This window comes from Alexandromys fortis, unplaced genomic scaffold (genome assembly GCF_014885135.2).
Source record: "Alexandromys fortis isolate MF-2015 unplaced genomic scaffold, M_Fortis_MF-2015_v1.1 scaffold_284, whole genome shotgun sequence".
NCBI classification, from domain to species: Eukaryota; Metazoa; Chordata; class Mammalia; order Rodentia; family Cricetidae; genus Alexandromys; species Alexandromys fortis.
The window spans coordinates 597,872-616,474 of NW_026068160.1; the positions used below are offsets into that span (position 1 = coordinate 597,872).

General features: G+C 52.7%; 1 protein-coding gene across 2 annotated transcripts; it reads left to right on the forward strand.

Annotated features, from left to right (window-relative positions):
- Pgpep1 (pyroglutamyl-peptidase I) lies at positions 1-11,971 on the forward strand. Of its 2 annotated transcripts, none has more exons than XM_050127710.1 (5): positions 1-149; positions 2,055-2,107; positions 6,038-6,154; positions 6,932-7,164; positions 7,524-11,971. In XM_050127710.1, exons 1-5 carry the CDS (start codon positions 116-118, stop codon positions 7,714-7,716), a joined length of 630 nt encoding a protein of 209 aa, XP_049983667.1. In that variant the 5' UTR covers positions 1-115; the 3' UTR covers positions 7,717-11,971. The 2 variants fall into 2 exon arrangements, with proteins under 2 accessions (XP_049983667.1, XP_049983668.1); XM_050127711.1 differs by lacking the exon at positions 1-149 and adding an exon at positions 910-995.
- Positions 11,972-18,603: the final 6,632 nt, after the last annotated feature.

Sequence of the window (18,603 nt, forward strand, 5' to 3'; positions counted from 1 at the left end):
TGCTCGAGGGCGTGGCCGCGCAAGCCCAGCGTTCGGGGGCGGGGCCTGGCGGCCGGGCGGGGCTCGCGGTCGGTGTCCGCTCCAGTCGCCGAGGTCCCAGTGAGCGTGTCCGGCCATGGAGCAGCCGCGGAAGGCGGTGGTGGTGACCGGTAGGTGAGGCCGGGCCGGGGGCGGCGGGGCAGGTCTCGCGGTTGCCACAGCTTTGCAGTTGTCGCCGCCCGCGACAGCGCCGTTCGGCCCTGGCGACCTGAAAAGTCTGAGGTCCCGCGGCCCGGAGTTCGGGGTGCGTGGGGTCTGGGGTGCAGATAGGTCCCCTCGCGCGCTGCAGCGCCTCCCTGCCCCTCCTGAGCTCCGGCCTGTCCCCACCCCCTGACCTCTGGGACAAAGGCGGGTTTACGCCAGGAAAAGTCCAGGTGACACACGGTTGGTTCAGCACCCTGCATTGTTGGGGGGCCTGCAACCCGGATCGGAGCAGGTGGAGGCCTGCGTCAGCCTGACCCCAGAATGGCCCAGTGACTTCTGGCTGCTGTCACCAACATTCCCGGAAGCTAACCGTACTTATTTCCTGAGACTCAGCCTGGGGCCGCTTGGTGGAGTCTACTCCGCCAGGCCTTGGAGGAGGGCACTCAGGTTAAACCTCTGCCAGGAGAGGCCACACGAAGCAAGCTAGGAAAACTCCTACAGGTGTTTTGTAACTGAGGAAGGTTCTGGCTGTAATTCCTCCAAACTGGAGGAAGCTGCTCCCCTGCTGGACAGGTGTGAGTGACCGTGTCCCGGATCCCGTGGAACATACTATGGCGGGCTGTTTATTTGACTGGTTGGTTTATAGAGAGAGTGTCATTTTGTTGCTCTCTCCTGCTGACCTGGAACTTACTCTGTGACCCAGGCTGGCTACAAATTCAGGGTGATTGTTTAGACTCACAATCGCTGAGATGAACAGTACGTGCCACCATGATGAGGTGATACCAAGATTGGCCTCTACCTGCTGTCCTGAGGTATGGTGGCCATCTCTTAACACTGGCAGCAGGTGGGACCCTTACACCTGAGTTACATTAACCCGGATTCTTGGAGGACCGTGACTTCTTTAGGGTTAACCAACCCTTTTTCCAGGGTCGCCTAAGATCATTGGAAAACACAGATGTTTACGTTACAGTCACAGCAGCAGGGAATGGCTGGGATCACCACAGCAAGAGGAAGGTTGAGAGCCACTGCATTAGATTAGATTAGGTCATTGAGCCTGGGATCTGCCTGTCTCTACTTTTCCAGCCCTGGGGGTACAAGTGTGGGTCACCACAGGTGCTGTGTATTGTGTCTGAACTCAGGTCCTTGTGTGACAAACATTTTGCTCACTGAGGTATTTTTATGGCTCTCTTTATTTTGAAACAGGGTCTCATGTATCCTGAAACTCCCAGTTCTCTTGCCTCGGCTCCTAGTCTGTGGTGTGTGCCATGGTACCCAGAGTCACGAGAGTCGGGAGCTGGGTGTGTTGATTTTGGTTTTTCCTTTTTGTTTTTTCAATGTATTTTTTGTCAACCTAGTGGCTAGCCAGCTTAACAGGATTTGAACCCAGCGCTTTCCACTCTCTTGCTGTGAGATCTCAGCAAATTAGCTTCCTCTCTCTGCTTCAGTCTTTACTCAGGGCTGTTAAACCCAGGAAAGAAACCAAATGCCACAATGCCTCGAGTCTGCCTTGGTCAGAGGTAATGCCTAGAGGCTAAGGGACCAGGAGAAGGTGGTGTTCAGGTAGCCCCGCCCACAGAGATCCCACAGAGCCTGTGAACTCCTCATGAGGACCTTGGTCCTGGGTTCCCAGAGCTGGAAGACAGCCCATCACAAACAACGACAATATGACTGTAGTTTGTATCCTGACTGGAGAGTGAACTTGTTAAAGGAGAGGCCCACTTCCTGAGTGTCCTGTCATCCCAGGGCTCAGCAAGCGGAGGTTCCAGGAGCTTGGGACCCACAGGTGGCCCCTGTCCATGGCTGGGTTGGTGATAAATAGTGTGGGGGTGTGTTGGGTGGGAAGACAGTGACACCTCTTTTCCTGTTTTCAGGGTTTGGGCCTTTTGGGGAGCACACTGTGAATGCCAGCTGGATCGCTGTTCAGGTAATTTGGAAGGCTTGGGGGGCAGCCTAGCCCAGAGCTGAGTGTCTTCCCACGTGTTTAAACACAATTTAAACATCCCAGATGCGAACCAATCCAGTTTGTTTGTTGAGCGCTTTTTTTCCCATTTGTTTTCTTGTTTTATTTTTTAGCCTAATTGTAACTGTATCGCGCAGGCTAACTTCAGACTCATGATCCTTCTGCCTTGGGCTCCCGAATGCTAGAACCAGGCCTGGCTGAAAGCCTTTTCCACTTCCTGCTGACCTGGTGTCTGGGCACGCCTTTAATCCCAGAGGCAGAGTGAGTTCCCGGACAGCCAGGGCTACATAGTCAGACCCTGGCTAAAAAAACAAACTAACCCCAGCCCAATCTGCCAAGGCTGGGGAGCAGATGGGCACACTGGGCGAGGGCTTAGCCCCTTGGGAAGGAGGGCAGTGACTCTAAGCAGGCATCTCTTCCCAGAGTTTGATCGAAGGAGCGGCTCCACGGACTTTGGTTTCCTTCCAGATGGGACATTCAGACGGACTCAGGGACAATTGAGTGGAGAGAGAAAGACAGACGTTTGGTTCTTAGATAAATTGGCTGGCAGAGAGGGCAGCCAGACCCGGATTAATTTTAGCCCATTAGCTGTGTGATTTAAGGTCCCTCTTCCCACCCAAGACTCCCACGTCCCCTGCCACCAGCTTGTCACCCTCCCCACCTCAGAAGTCTCAACCGCTTGCTGCTGCCCCCTTTTCTTTCCCACCTTCACACTGCAAGCTGGATGGAGGACCCCAGGGTCCCCGGGACCTTGCAGATGGGAGTGTGGCTGGGGCCCCTGCTTGCACACCCGTTCCCCAGAGCCACAGACAAAAAGAACCAGTGTGTCTCTGCAGACTTGTGTGTCTGGCTTTGTGTGAGCTGCAGACAGGAGGCTTCACGGGCTGAGTGGACACAAAGCCGGTGTCTGGATTCCTGGGCTCCAGACTCCGCCATCTGCATGTAAATAGGAAGGAAAATCAATTAAACAATCTTTGGGAATTCCCTTGGAGCTTTTGCGCTCCAAGGAGAAACTTTTGTTTCATACAAAAACCAAACTGTTTCTCATCTTATTCCCTAAACAAATGTTATTTATTTATGCATTGTCTGTTGTGTATGTGGGAAGGCCCACATGGGAGGGCAGAGATGGGAGGGTCTTCAGGATCGAACCTGGATTACCAGGCTTGGCCATAAGCTCTGTTACCTGTTTAGCCATCTTTCCAGACCTTACTGCCCACCATCCCCCTTTTTGAAGTTTTGAGACAGGGTCTGCACCCTGGCTGACCTCGAACTCCTGACCCTGCTGCCCAGCTCCCCAGTGGATGTCAGGTGTGCTCCCTGGCTGACCTCGAACTCCTGACCCTGCTGCCCAGCTCCCCCATGGGTGACAGGTGTGCTCTAGCACACCTTCTGTGAGAAACCGATTAATCGGTTTCAGATAAGACCTCACTCTGCAGGTGATTCTCCTGCTTCAGTTTCCCAAGTGTGGGGATCACAGAGGGCACCCTCATTGCCAGCTTTCTCTTCATCCCTCCCAGGTCTGAGGTGGTGGGCTGTACATCTCTTCATGGGAGAATAGGTGGTGTCAAGGGCCAGGAAGCCTTTGGCTTGTTACTGCAAAGTCTGGCCCTGAGTGGGCCCCAGAGCTCGGTGATACCCTGGGGTGATTTCTGCCACCACAAGTCTAGACAGACCCTCCAGGAATAGTGTGATCAAACAAAGAAGGCCTTTGTGGTGGGGTCAAGGGACCCGGTCAGATGCAGCTACAGCCGTGCCCGATTTTGTGGCTGTCTTTTCGGCTGGACAAAAGCCACAGCTGCACCCTCTGGCCCGGAGCTTTCCAGCGTGCTGAGCAGTGTGCCAGGAGGAAGCGGGGTGGGATTTGGGGTGTCGGGCAAAGGCAGAGCCAGATGAGGGTGACTCGTCCCCACACACTGTCCTCTGCCCAGCAGAGTCCTCACTGAAAGTGGAGGCTCATGGCCTTCGCAGGGACGTTAATCACCTGCTGGAACCCCTCTACTGCAGACTGCTCATCTCAGCCACTCGCGGGGAACCGAGGGCAAGCGCATACCTACACCAAACACACACTGATCGTGTGTGTAGGGGTTTCTTAGTCTGTTCTCTATGTCACCCTGACTATCTTGGATTCACTATGTAGACCAGGCTGGCCTACAACTCACAGAGGCGTCTCCTGCCTTCTCCTCCTGGGATTAAAGGCGTGCACAACCACCACCCAGTTAGCTTTGTTTTAATTGTGTATGGGGGGTCATGTGTATATGGGTGCAAATGCCTCCAGATGCCTGAGGCCTGACGTCCCTTGCAAGTGTAAGTCACCTGGGTCCCCCGGAAGAGCAGAGAGATAGGGTCTCCCTGTAACCCAGGTTTTCCTGGAACTCACCGCAATCCTCTTGGCTCAGTTTCGGCCTCTGAGTGCCTGGTGACAGAAACACCACTTGGTTCACCAGGGGCGGGGAGGGGGGGTATTTATTTTGCTTTTCTAGTTTGTTAACCAGTGAAGTTCGAAAGTCCATCAAATACAGTTGCCAAGACCACGGCTTGCTCTTTGCCCCTCCCTGATGCTCACCCAGCAGGTGGCGCACGTCCCCTGTTCCAGAACAGTCCCTAAGGAAGAAACTTTTCTTTCATGCTTTTTGTTTGAGTTTAGGTGTTTGTTGAGACAGGGTCTTCTTGATCTTCTGACCCCTACCTTCATCCTGCAAATGTCTGGGCTGACAGGTGTGCACCACACCTGGTGCTGGCATGGACCGGTACATCCCCTACACGCTCATTGGGCACTCACTGAGCTGCCAGTACTCTTAACAGTGAACTTAGCCCCAAACCTTTTTTCTTTAATTTCTTGTTTTGTGAGACAGAGTCTCATTATGAAGCCCTGGCTGGCCTGGAATTAGATTCATGTAGAGAAGGAGGCTGGCCTTAATCTAGCAACAATCCTCCTGCCTCAGCTTCTCAGGTATTAAGACAATCCTCAGGAATATGACAGCGACATCTGCTTTAACATCCTTTCTGTTTTGTCTTGTTGTTGTTTGTTTTTTGAGACAGGGTTCCTCGGTGTAGCTTTGGAGCCTGTTCTGGAACTGTTGAATTTAGAGCGGCAGGGCTGCGTTCCCGGCACCCAGCTGCCCACATGGCTAGCTTATACCCGAAATAATTACACGGAAACTGTATTTTTTTAAACACTGCCTGGCCCGTTTTCTGTAGCCTCTTATTGGCTAGCTCTTACATATTGTTCTAACCCATTTCTAATATTCTGTGTAGCCCACGAGGTTGCTTACCAGGGAGGATCTTAACCTGCATCTGTCTGGAGTGGGAGAATCATGGCGACTCCTCTACTCAGCTTCTTTTTCCCAGCATTCTCTTCTGTCTACTCCGCCTACCTAATTTTCTGTCCTATGAGGGCCGAGGCAGTTTCTTTATTATTAACCAATGAAAGCAACAGATAAGATACAAGACCCACCTCCATCATGGAACTAGCTCTGTAGACCAGGCTGGCCTCGAACTCACAGAGATCCTCCTGCCTCTGCCTCCAGAGTGCTGGGATTAAAGGTGTGCGCCACCACCGCCTAGCATTAGCCTCCTTTGTCGTGAAGTGCCCTCGCCCCGATGTTTTGTTACAGCTACACAGAGAGACTAATGGTCTGTACTGTGCTTCCCGATCTTTTCTGGTGTTTCCCAGGCAGCCCTGCGGTGGCCGTGGTCCTGAGGAGAAGCTGCTGCCCCAGCTGCTGCTCTGGGTACTCAGTGGGTTGCCAGGTGGTCAGAGGACGATCTTAAATGCCTGATCCTGTGTCCAGTCCCGAGTGCTGGGTGACAGTACACAGCGCAGCCAGCTGAACTGCCTGGTGTCGGAAGATGGGTTGCGGCCTCCCCGTCCTCACAAGGTGTCTTCTCTCCCAGGAACTGGAGAAACTGGGCCTTGGGGACAGCGTGGACCTGCACGTGTATGAAATCCCTGTAGAATACCAGACAGTCCAAAGGCTCATCCCTGCGCTGTGGGAGAAACACAGCCCCCAGGTGAGCGGTGCACAGGGGCCCCCTGAAGATCCACCCATCTAGTCATTGCTCTGGCCTGTGAGTCGTCACCATGACTACGTATAAAAGCTGGCATCCAACTAGAGGCCAGTTCGCAGTTCCAGAGGTTAGTCTAGGATCAAGGATCATCACAGGGCAGCATCCGCCTCCAGTGCCACACCTCCTCCGCCAAGGCCACACCTCCTCACCCTTCCCAAACAGTTCCAAGCCCTGTTGACTGAGCACTCAAATACATGGACCTGTGGGGCCATTCTTATTCAAACCACATCACCTCTGGCACAAGCCTGCCAGTGTCACAGCATACCATAGGTCAGTGCCAAACCCCAGGCAGTGACTGGGGACCTTGCAGGGCCTTGCTGCCCTCTGTGTGACAGCCAGGAAGGGTTTGAGCAAGTTCCAGTTAAATGTTGAGTGTATGAGGCCCTGGTACACCCAGCACCATCAAATGAAGTATTAATAAAGAAAAAAAATGACTTTCAAAACACCTCAAACTGGGTGGTGGTGCACGTCTTTAATCCCAGCACTTGGGGGGCAGAGGCTGGCAGATCTCTGTGAGTTCGAGGCCACTTTGGTCTACGTGGGAGTTCCAAGACAGCTAGGACCACACAGAGAATCCCTGACATGAAAAAAAAAGATAAAAAAAAAAAAAGCTACCTAACAGTCAGTTTGTACCCCTGTGTGGGTGTCTACCTAACAGTCATTTTGTACCCCCTGTGTGTGGGTGTCTGCTCCTGCTAAGCTTTGTCCCTCTCTTCCCAGCTCGTGGTACATGTTGGGGTGTCGGGCATGGCCACCACGGTGACCCTGGAGAAATGTGGGCACAACAAGGGCTACAAAGGACTGGATAATTGCCGGTTCTGCCCCGGCTCGCAGTGCTGTGTGGAGGACGGTCCTGAGAGCATCGACTCCATTATTGACATGGATGCTGTGTGCAAAAGGGTGACCATGCTGGGACTGGATGTGTCTGTCACCATCTCCCAGGATGCTGGCAGGTGGGGTCCCGGGCACCCGAAGGGGTGGGTAGCTCCTGGGGTGAGCCTGGGCACTGGACAGCCGAGATCTTTCCAGTCACCTTCGTTTCTGAGACCGGGTCTCACTGTATAGCCAGGCTGGCCTAGAACTCAGATCCGCCTGTCTCTACCTCCCAAGTGCTGGGATTAAAGGTGTGTGTCCTCTTGCCCGGCAAAATAAAGTTCTAGAACATAGAGATAAGGCTGCCAGGGTCCCCCAAATTCCTCTCATCCCTAGGTTCCCCACCACTTCCCAGGCATTAGCGGGCTTCCCAGAGGGAGGGTGTGGCCGTGGCCTGGAACTGACTCTGACCCAGTGTCCCCTTCCTCCCCTGACCCAGGTACCTGTGTGACTTCACCTACTACACCTCGCTCTACCAAGGCCGTGGCCGGTCAGCTTTCGTCCACGTGCCCCCACTGGGCAAGCCCTACAATGCCGACCAGCTAGGCCGGGCTCTGAGGGCCATCATTGAGGAGATGCTGGGTGTTCTGGAGCAGGTGGAAGAGGACATCAGCTGCTGTCACCAGCACTGACAGCCACACACACCCAGCGCTCTGAGAGGAGGTCCTGGCTCACACATCCTCTCCTCGCCTTGGTGGACCGCAAGGCAGTGGATGAAGCTGTCTGGAGACACAGCTGCTGTCCCCAGAGGCCAAGGCTGGGACCAGGGCGAGATGGCCACAGGCTGGTGGCCTGAACACCTGCCATGCCGCTGCCTGGCCCAGCACACTTTGCTTTCCAGGGGCTGTGGACAGGAGTCAGAGCTGTCTCTCTGGTGGGGTCTCACCAAGTGTTAGAAAGGAGTTGGCGCTAATCCATGTCCCTAAGCCCTGGATGGTCCCTGGGAAGCCACTGGAACTTGGCCTTTTCTGTCCCCCTCCCCCTCAGTCTCTCCTCACTCTCCTTTCCCTTTCTCCTCCTCCTCCCCCTCCAGTGCTAGATTAGGGAGCAGAATAATTTATATCCCCATTGTTAAAACTTCAGGCTTAATCAACAAGTGTCTTTCTGTCTCCTGGGGTGTGAGGCCTCTTTTGCCTCCTGTCCTGAAAATGCCATCATTCTTTGGGTCTCCATAGTGGGTTCCCTTTGCTGTCGCCACCAAGGGCCTGGCCCTTCCCTGGCCGCACTGACCGGGCCATGACCTTTTCTTTTCTTGTTTTATTTTTGATTTTTCAGAGGGGTTTGTTGTCATTTTTTTTTAAGTCAGGTTCTCAGGTTGCCCAGGCTGGCCCTTTGACCTTACTAGGTAACCCAGTTTAGTCTCATTTGAACTCCTCATTCTCCTGCCTCAGCTTCCTAAGTGCTGGGAGAATAAGGGTTTGGCATCTCCCAGCGTCAGTGGATAAACAGATTCTCGTGTCCCCTGAGGGACCTGGCACCAGAGGCTGCGGTGCCCGGGCATGTTCCTACATGCTGTATCAGTCACTGGGACATCTGTGACCTGTCTGGTGTGCCTGGGACTCCAGCCAGCCTTTGAACTTCAGGCCTGGAGGAGGGGCAGCTGGGACCTGTGGCCTGGACTCCATTCAAGACAAAGTGCAGCTCCTGCCACCAGAAGCCACATACATTCTGGATGCCACCTTATATTTTGTGAGGGAATGGTGATCAGATGAACCTGGATTCTGGGGTCCTGCTCATGCTGCACCGTTTTATTGTTTGAGACGGGGGTCTCATTAGCCCAGCCTGAACTCCAGCTCACTGTGTAGCTGAGGCTGACCTTGAACTCTCTACATTCCTGCCTTGGCCTGCCCAGTGCTGGGCCAATGGCTGTCTGCTGGGCCTAGCTACTTTTCAGCTCAGATGTTCCTTGTTCTGGCGTGATTTCCTCAGGTCATCTTCCTTGCTCACCCTGTGTCTGCGGAACATTCCTGGCTCCAGGCGTCTTGGGTGAGGGTCCCCTGGGGAGAGTAGCCTGCCGTTCTGGCGCTCTCTCCCTGGGGACCCAGGACTTTGGGACATTGTGTAGACCAGGCTGGACTTGCACTTCTGATCCTCCTGCCTCAGCACCACTGTCCTGGTGTCTGTTCCCAGTGACTTTATTTGGCTTTTGTATTTTGAAACAGGGTTCTCTTCCTGAACTCTGTAGCTCAGGCTGGCCCTCCAACTTGTGGCAATCCTCCTGTCTCCTGGCAAGTCTTCAGCTGGGCTCCAGGCTGCATTCCACTATTAAACTCCCTAAAGGTTCAGACAGGACCCAGGAGAGGGGTCGGGGACTGGGGAGGGTGCCACCATGTGCCCCGAAGCCATGTCTTCACCCATCTTGCCTCACCTGTGTTCAAGCAGGACCCCCCCCTCTGGCCACCCCAGTGGTGTGCCTGTCATTTTGTAGATGCTACTGTTGAGCTGAGGGACTGATATTTATTTAGGCACCCCCTGTCCTGGGCCCAAGAACCTTGGTGGGTGGGGCTCAGGGGGTTGGTACTTGCCAGGTGGAGGCCTAGCCTGGCCACATTTGACCCCTAAGGACCAGGTCATCCCCAACCCTGCTGCTCCCAGCAGAGCCTGAGGTGGGGGCGCCTGGACTTCACAGGTGCTGTGATGAAGTAGAAAGCACCAGGCTGGAGAAGAAGTAATGTTGGCATAGATTGGAAGCTGGGGACATGAGTAGGGACAGTGATGGTGGCGTCTGGACTCTCAACCCGAGAAAGTGATTTACACTGTCAGCTTGGACGTGGGAACGTAGCTTGTGGATTGAGATGCTGTGCCCAGGGCAGGCTCCAGAGCGGGCAGCCGAGGTTGGATGACTACTGTAGTACCCAGATCTTTCTGAGTTTTTTTGTGGTTTGAGACAGGGTATTGTGTAGGCCAGGCTGGCCTCACGCTCACTGCGTAGCTGAGAATGACCCTGACCTCTGCCTCTACAGCTCAGGACGACAGGTGGAAGCCACCATGCCTGACTTGCTGGTCTTTGAAGTTATACTGATACTATCAGCTAAACAGGGAATCTCATGTTCTACTCTGCTCATGACTGGCATGGAAGCCTCCAGAAAACGGTGGGCTCCTGAGGCTGAAGGAGGCTGGGAGCCAGGCCAGCTGCTGTGTACACAGGCTGCTTGTGCCTCACCCCGTGGGTGACCTCGCTGTGTGCGAGGAAAGGCCTCCCCATCCCCCCCACTGTCTAGACAGCTCACCTTCGACCTTCCTACCCCATGGAGAATCTTAGCCCAGAAGTCCCCTCTGGGAACGGAAATACAAAGCCATTTCTGTCTTAGCACAGTCCCTGTGGGGCCCTGTGGAGCACTGATGGCATTCCAATATTGACTCAGATTGGCTCCCACAGCCCACCATCCCTGCATCCCCAGGGGGAGCAAAATAGCGGAGGCATGTGCCCCCAGCGATGTTGGCTGCAGGGGAGAACATGTTTTATGTTTTTATGCAGTAATGGGGAATGAACCCAGCCGAATGTTTAGGTTTGAAAATCCAAACCCTGAGTGGCGGTTGAACACGCCTGTCAGTGGCACCTGTCCCCGGTTTAGGAGTATTGGTCACAAGTATCGAGATTTCCAGGCTGTAAGGGTCTCATCACCCAGGCACTGGAGGTGGAGACAGAAGAATCAGGAGTTCAAGCCCAGCCTCCCCTACATAGTCATCAAGTAGCAAGAAAGAGGGGCAGGCAAGATGGCTCAGTGGGTAAAGTCAGTTACCACCAAACCTAAAAGCTTTGATTTGATCCCCAAGCACTCCAAGGAGGAAGAGCAATGCCTCCCAAAAGCTATCCTCTGCACGTACGCCACGACGCACTCAGACCCACAGATAAAATGTGCGAGTTTTGTTTGCTCTTAGTAAAAACCTGAACCTGGTGCCTCTCTATTGTAACTCCATCACTCAAGACTGAGGCAGGAGGATGGCCTTGAGTTTGAGGTCAGCCTGGAATACAGAAACCCCAGTCTGAAAAACAAAAGCGAAACAGATGACGGGACCCAAAAGATGGCACTGATGCTCTGCCTGCTCTTGCAGAAGACCTGCGTTTGGTTCCCAGCAGCTGGACAGGTGGCTCACAGCGCTGTGACTCCTCCGGGGTTCCAGTGGCTTCCCCAGACACTGAACTCTCACAGACACAAAATTAAAAGTAAACTTGAAAAATACCGAGAGACAGTGGAGGCCCTGACAGCTTCCTGAACGTTCCTCCCTCCACTGCTGTGGGAAGCACATGTGGGGTGTGTCAGGGACCTGCACTGGGACGTGGCTCACCGTGGCCAAGTTCCCTGTCACACTGGGGCTCAAGAGTTCACATTCTAGCTTGCTTTGGGGGGCTTTCACAGAACATAGAAAGCTGGGTTGGGGGGGTAACTCTTTTTTCCCCCTTTGGTTCTTTGAGACAGGGTTTCTCTGTGTAAAAGCCTTGGCTGTACTGGAACTAGCTTTTGTAGACCAGGCTGGCTTCGAACTCACAAATATTCCACCTGCCTCTGCTCCCAAGTACTGGGATTAAAGGCCTGTACCACCACTTCACGGCAACTTATTTTTCTTTTAAGAGGTTTAACCAGTGCCGGTGGCTTGAGGCTCTTCTTGGGGTCCTGCCCAGGGAGGCTGCAGCCCCACCATGTGAAGTGGTTCCCTTTGGCCTGCCTGGGGCCCTGGCTGTTCATGGAGCCATCACTATCTCATGGAGGGGGCTCGTCTGCCCTCCCGACCTCCTCATCCAGTGTGCCTTCTCTTTACCCCAGAGCTGCTGCTGAGTCCCCAGCTTGGTGTCTGGGACCCCAGGAGAAAGTGGCCTGCCAGGCCATATTCCCGGAGACCTCACACTTTTTACCCAGAAACCAATAAAGTTGTTCAAATATGTCACTGTGTGTCTGATGTCACCTGCTGGGCCTCAGTCCAGGCTCACAGTTGGGGTCTTTCTATGGCCCACTTGGACTGGCCTTCAGCTTCCAGACTGAAGCCATCCTCCTATCTCAGCCTTTTTGGGTCTGGGGCTGAACGTGTGACCAATGCATGTAACTTCTTTGAGAAGCAGCCTCACTCGGCTCCATCCTTACTCCAGGGGTCCCCGGCTCCCAGGGGCCTCTCCTGCCACTCAGAGCTGCAGCCCTGCCTTGGCCAATGACTTCTCTGGTCAGATAAAAACCCAGCTTGACAATAAGGAAGAGATGGAGGGAGGGTGGCTCGTGACAAGCCAAGGCATGTGACTTGGCCTCAGAAAGCAGGTTCCGGTCACCCTGATTGTCACATGCCATAAACTTTTATGGTCACGGAAGATCATAAACTAGCACTCAGTGGTTGGGACACAGGATGCGGTTCCACTGGTGTGCTCAGCAGACACAGGCCAAGAGCTTTAGCTGGACATTTAATACCCGGGCAGAAATGCAATTCTAAAGGACACCTGTGCCTCTCCCTTGCCTATCAGAATATTTAAATAAGGGACCCCAAAATATTAGAATTCCCCAGGATTCTCATGCTGCAAGGAGAAGGCTGAGACTCTGATGCAGCCAAAGCTGGAACTTGCCTCTGACAAAGGTCCGACCACTTTGGAGGTGACTGAAGCCGAGACAGCCAAGGGTCGATGACCGGCAAGGGAGCACTGCCTGAGCAGAACCAACATTCTGACTCCTTGTGAGTGGGAGTGAGTGGAGCTGGGAATGGTGGCACACTATTGCCTGACCTGCTCGGGGAGGTCCTGCACACTTGGTCGGTGTTGAGCCCTTAGCCTCTTGTCAGGACCTAGGAGGATAATGGGGTACTGGGGTACTCTCCGCCTCTTTGCTCTTGGGCCTGTGGCGGCTCAGCAAGAGAAGGAGCCTGGTGGCCTGAGCTCCACCCCGGGTGACTCACGTGGTTGAAGGAGAGCAAGGGCTCCTGTGACAAAAGACCCTTGGGGACAGGGTTTCTCTGTGTTGCCCTGGCTGTCCTGGAGCCCACTTCGTAGACCACGGTGACCTTGAACTCAGAAATCTGCCTGCCTCTGCCTCTCAAGTGCTGGGATCTCACGCGCACCACCACGCCTGGACAAGATCCAGTCTTAAAACACACACCCACACCCCTGGGTGTATAAACTTCTATATGTCACTCAAAACAGCATGTCTGGGAGGGAAAGGGTCACACTGGGAATTTGCTTTGCGTGACAGCCCTGAGTGGGAGTGAGCGGTCCTCACCCCTTCGCTGCACACTCTCAGGTGCAACGGAAAGTGTGCAGTTCCACAGGTGCCTCAGCTCTGCCCAGGCATGTCCCGGGCCCGCCAGAGCCCGGAGGGGGCCAGACGAGCAGGGCTTCTCCTGGCACAGTTCTGATAAGGTGGAGATAGAAATGGAGCCAGAGCTGGAGGTGGGGCACGGAGGGAGGGAGTGGGGAGTCTTGTATACACTTTCATCATTTGGGTTTTATGGCTGGTTTTTTGTTTTGTTTCATTTTTTATTTTATTTTATGTGTGTAGGTGTTTTGCCTGCATGTGTGTATGTGTGCATTGTGTAATACAGTAACAACCCCAGAGGCCGAAGGGGACACCACTGAGCCATCCCTCCAGCTCCTGATTATTTTCTTTAAATGTTTTTTGTTTGTTTGTTTTGTTTTTTTGAGACAAGACCCATAAAACCCGTGCTAGCCTAGAAATCACTAGATAGGTGAGGGTGGCCTTGGCTCTCCCACCTCCACCTCACAGTCTTGGCATTGGTAGATCCCACTTTACCATGAGGGCACCATGGGACAGAGAGCCTTGGGTAGGCAAGATGAAGATGTGGGACCCAAGTAAGGGTCTGCCCCACTGTGGGCCTCCGTTTCCCTAATCTGCCCTGGTAACTGCTGAACACACATCTGCCTGTTCAGTTTCCGTGTCTGAGTTCAGTCAGTGCACAGCATCTAGCAGGGGCTTCATAACCGCAGCGAGACGTCAGGGCTGCGCACAGGAACCAGGTTCCTGGCAGACTCTGGGAGCTGCTTTGCTGAGGCTTCCAGCAGGAGGCAGAGGGTCAGCCGATCACCACTCCCTTTCTGTCCCCCACCCCGCACCACAGGGGGCTCAACACCCGAGTCCTGGCTGAGCCACCAGCAGCTGCCATGCCCACCCCAGCCCTCCGCAGGGCACTTTCTTTTGGAGAACTCAATCTCACCCAGACTCCCTTTGGACAGAGTTGAGCATTTGGTCCTGAGTAAGTCCGTAGAGCCTTTGAAAAGATAAACCGCAGAATAAGAGTGCCTAAGAAGATTCCAGAACACCAAAAGTCTTCAAGGATTTATTAGAACAAAGGGAATAAACAGAATACAGAGATGGGGTAAATAGTGTATTTTCTGAGACTAAGAAAACAGTGACACCGGAAAATGGAGCCGGGCGGTGGTGGCGCACACCTTCAATCCCAGCACCCAGGAGACAGAGGCAGGCAGATCTCTGTCAGCTCCAGTCAGCCTGGTCAACAGGACGAGTTCCGGGCCAGTCAGGGTTATATAGAGGAACCCTATCTCGAAAAACAAAACAAAACTTACAAAAATGGGGCTGGGGCGTGGCTCAGGGTGGAGCCCCTACCTAGGATCCCCAGTGAGCGGTTGGGGGGCGTGGCTGAGGGGTGGAGCCTCTGCCTAGAATCCCCAGTGAGGGGCCTGGGTGGGGAATTGGGGTCCCTGCAGCCTCTGTCCCATACAACACCCCGTGCCCCCCCCCCCACAGACGGGACCTAATTTCTCTGTGGTTCTTCGGTCTTCAAGTCCAAAACGAAGGCTTGAGCTGGGCTTAGGAGTCCTGAGCATGGAGGGTCACAGGCTTATCTCCTCTCTCTATATCTCTGTGTGTACGTGTCTCTCTCTGCCTCTCCCTCTCTCTGTCTCTCCATATCTCTTTGTGTCTCTTTCTCTCTGCATCTCTGTCTCTCTGTATCTGTTTCTCCCTGTCTCTCTGTCTCTGTCTCTGTCTGTCTGCATCTGTCTCTGTTTCTGTCTCTTTGGGTCAGGCAAGTGCTTGGCCTCCAGGCTGCCCGAGCCCAGACTTGTTTACAGCTTTGGTTATTGTTTATTCTTTATCTTCACCTCACTGAGTTATCTGCATTCTACTTTTTAAAAACACAACTCTTTATTGATTCTTTTGGAATCTTACATCATGTACCCCAATCCCACTCACCTCTCAGCCCCTACTAGTTCTCCCCTCATCCCTGCAGCGTCCCCCCAAATTACTTCAAAACAAAACAACCAGAAAAATTCTGCCTTGCTCCTTCACCTTTCCAACACCTCATCGCTCCTCCTAGCGACACCCGGAGCTGTGGTGTGTCAAGCAGTGTACCCTCTTGTCCAATCAGCTGCACCCACAAAATGTCCGCTGCAATGAGTCTGGTCTGGATCAAGACCGCTGGTGTCATCACTGGACCCTCACCGAAGCTCCTCTCAGCCATTGTACTGTTGTCCCGAGTCATGGAGATTCTGGGGTTTTGTTCCACAGGGCCAGTCCCTTCACACATACCAGCAGATCAAAGATGGGGTAGACAATAGGGTGAGCCAACCCAAGGCCCAGGATGTGGGTCTGGGTGGTAGCTGAGCCGTCTCCACTTGGCAAGGGCCAGAGCCAGCTCTCCTAGCCCCCTGCCATTGGGGCCTACACTCTCACCTATGGTGTGGGTTAGGGACAGCTATCTCAGGGCCAGTGAGGAGTAGGGTTGGCTCAGCATACCCCTTGAATTTCAACACACATGGCTCCTAGGACCCCCTATGGCAACATGAGCCATGGACATCAGCCCAGACACTGGCTGCTCTTGGGCCACAGATACAGACATGGCCCACAGCAGCAGTCTGGACCTGGCCCTGCGTGGCTACATAGGCCATCTGCATTGGCATTGCCTTTGGTGGTGTTACACCTAGGCCGTTATGTGGCATGAAGGAGAGAGACAGTGCTTTGGATTCCAAGGACTTTAAAGAAATTCCCACAGGAGCGGTCACTACAGGAGCCGTCACCACAGGAGCGGTCACCACCACAGGAGCCGTCACCGTCACCACAGGAGCCGTCACCACAGGATCCATCACTGTCACCACAGGAGCCATCACCGTCACCACAGGAGCCATCACCGTCACCACAGGAGCCGTCACCACCACAGGAGTGGTCACCACAGGAGCCGTCACCACAGGAGTGGTCACCACAGGAGCGGTCACCACAGGAGCCATCACCACCACAGGAGTGGTCACCACAGGAGCGGTCACCACAGGAGCGGTCACCACAGGAGCCATCACCACCACAGGAGCCGTCACCACAGGAGCGGTCACCACAGGAGCCGTCACCACAGGAGCGGTCACCACAGGAGCCGTCACCACCACAGGAGCAGTCACCACAGGAGCCGTCACCACAGGAGCCGTCACCACAGGAGCCGTCACCACAGGAGCGGTCACTGATGGTCAGGGCTGCAGGACAAAGACTAGGGAGTCTCATTTCTTCTAACAGCCCGACCAGGGGCAGAAGCAGGGTTTACAAACACAAAAATGGAGGAGGAGGCTGCTTGTTCACCCCTATCGCCCAGAACCAAAATAATCACACAGAAATTGTATTAATTAAAAACATTGCTTGGCCCATTAGCTCTAGCTTCTTATTGGCTAACTCTTATATTGATTTTACCCATTTTTATAAATCTGTATATTGCCACGTGGCAGCGGCTTACCAGCAAAGATTCGGCGTGTCTGGCTCTGGTGGCTCCATGGCGTCCCCCTGACTCCACCCTCTTTCTGGCAGCATTCAGTACAGCCCTCCCTGCCTGCCTAAGTTCTGCCCTGTCAAGAGGCCAAGGCACTTTCTTTATTCATTAATAGTAATCCCAGCACACAGAGGGGACCTCCCACATCACCTCCCCTTTTCTGTTTAAATAAAAGGAAGGCTTTAACTTTAACATAGTAAAATTACATATAATATAACAAAACAGGTATCAAGCTAGAATTACAGACACAATATTTACATCTACTTTATCTTTTATCATAACTAAGGAAAACTATAACTATAGATATCTGTCTTCAACTCTATCAAAGACTCCAGAAGGATATAATATTAACTAAGTAGATAGGAAGTGCATTATAAGCAACTTCCAAAACTCTAGAAATAACAGAGACATCTCATTGCCTGGACAGTCACTCAAAGTTCTTTTGTACCATTGGGGCATCCATCTTCAGCGTACAGGCCCATAGTATCCAGCAGACATTTCCATGAAGCAGGAAATTTCAAAGACAGTTTCACTTATATTGGCAGCTTGCCAGTCACTTTCTTCTGTATTTCACAGAATGTCTCGCAGACTCTTTCATGAAGCAGGAACCCTGAAGGATCATCTCACCTTTAGGCAAGTTCAGCAGTTCTCTCTCTGTGGGTTCTTTGTGTCCAGTTTATGCAACAGTCCAGGCAAGAGCAATTTCTTGCCCAAAAGTCTAACCAACTCCATAAGGATCCTCTTCAATGCCCATCATCCTCTTGAAGTAGCTTGGTGCTGCCAGGAGCAGATATGTCTCATTGTCAAGAAAAGTCCTGCTGGGTGGTGGTGCACACCTTTAATCCCAGTACTCGGGAGGCAGAGGCAGGTGGATCTCTGTGAGTTTGAGGCCAGCCTGGTCTACAGAGTGAGTTCCAGGACAGGGTCCAAAGCTGCAGAGAAACCCTGTCTTGAAAAACCAAAAAAAAAAAAAAAAAAAAGAAAGAAAGAAATATGTATGTTGGCTTAGCTTAGCAGTCCCCAGAAAATAAATCTCTCTCTCTACAGTCAAAAAAATTCAAAGATACCACAATAATATACATAATCCACACTGTGAATTTTCCATTTATATGTGGCTTATTTTTCTTTACCCCTTTGAATCTATGACTATCTGTACTCTGTCTCTTTAAAGACTTTACCCTTTTTTTTTAAAAGCACTGACTTTATTTTATGGCTCCCTATACTCTTTCTCTTCTCTCTTCCAAGCCTATGTACATTTATCCAACACTATGACTCATCTGGGTTTGTCTTTATTGCATATCTGTAAATTTTTTTTTTTTGGTTTTTCAAGACAGGGTTTCTTTGTAGCTTTGGTGCCTGTCCGGGAACTAGCTCTTGTAGACCAGGCTGGCCTCGAACTCACAGAGATCTGCCTGCCTCTGCCTCCCGAGTGCTGGGATTAAAGGCATGCGCCACCATCGCCTAGCTATATCTGTAATTCTTTACTGTCCAGGAGCACTTCTTAAAATGCTAAGTGCTTCTTAAAAGTTAAGCTGCTTTCCAGGACAGGCTCCAAAACCACAGAGAAACCCTGTCTCAAAAAACCAAAAAAAAAGGGCTGGAGAGATGGCTCAGTGGTTAAGAGTGTTGCCTGCTCTTCCAAAGGTCCTGAGTTCAATTCCCAGCAACCACATGGTGGCTCACAGCCATCTGTAAAGAGGTCTGGCGCCCTCTTCTGGTCTTCGGGCATGCACACAGAATATTGTATACATAATAAATAAATAAATATTAAAAAAAATACCATATGGTCGTCTCTGAAAACAGATTAGATGCTAACATTATTC

Coding starts and splice junctions, on each gene's coding strand:
- Pgpep1 (XM_050127710.1), top strand. CDS start 116: ATGGAGCAGCCGCGGAAGGCGGTGGTGGTGACCG. Junction 150..2,054: donor GAAGGCGGTGGTGGTGACCG/GTAGGTGAGGCC, acceptor TCCTGTTTTCAG/GGTTTGGGCCTTTTGGGGAG. Junction 2,108..6,037: donor CCAGCTGGATCGCTGTTCAG/GTAATTTGGAAG, acceptor CTTCTCTCCCAG/GAACTGGAGAAACTGGGCCT.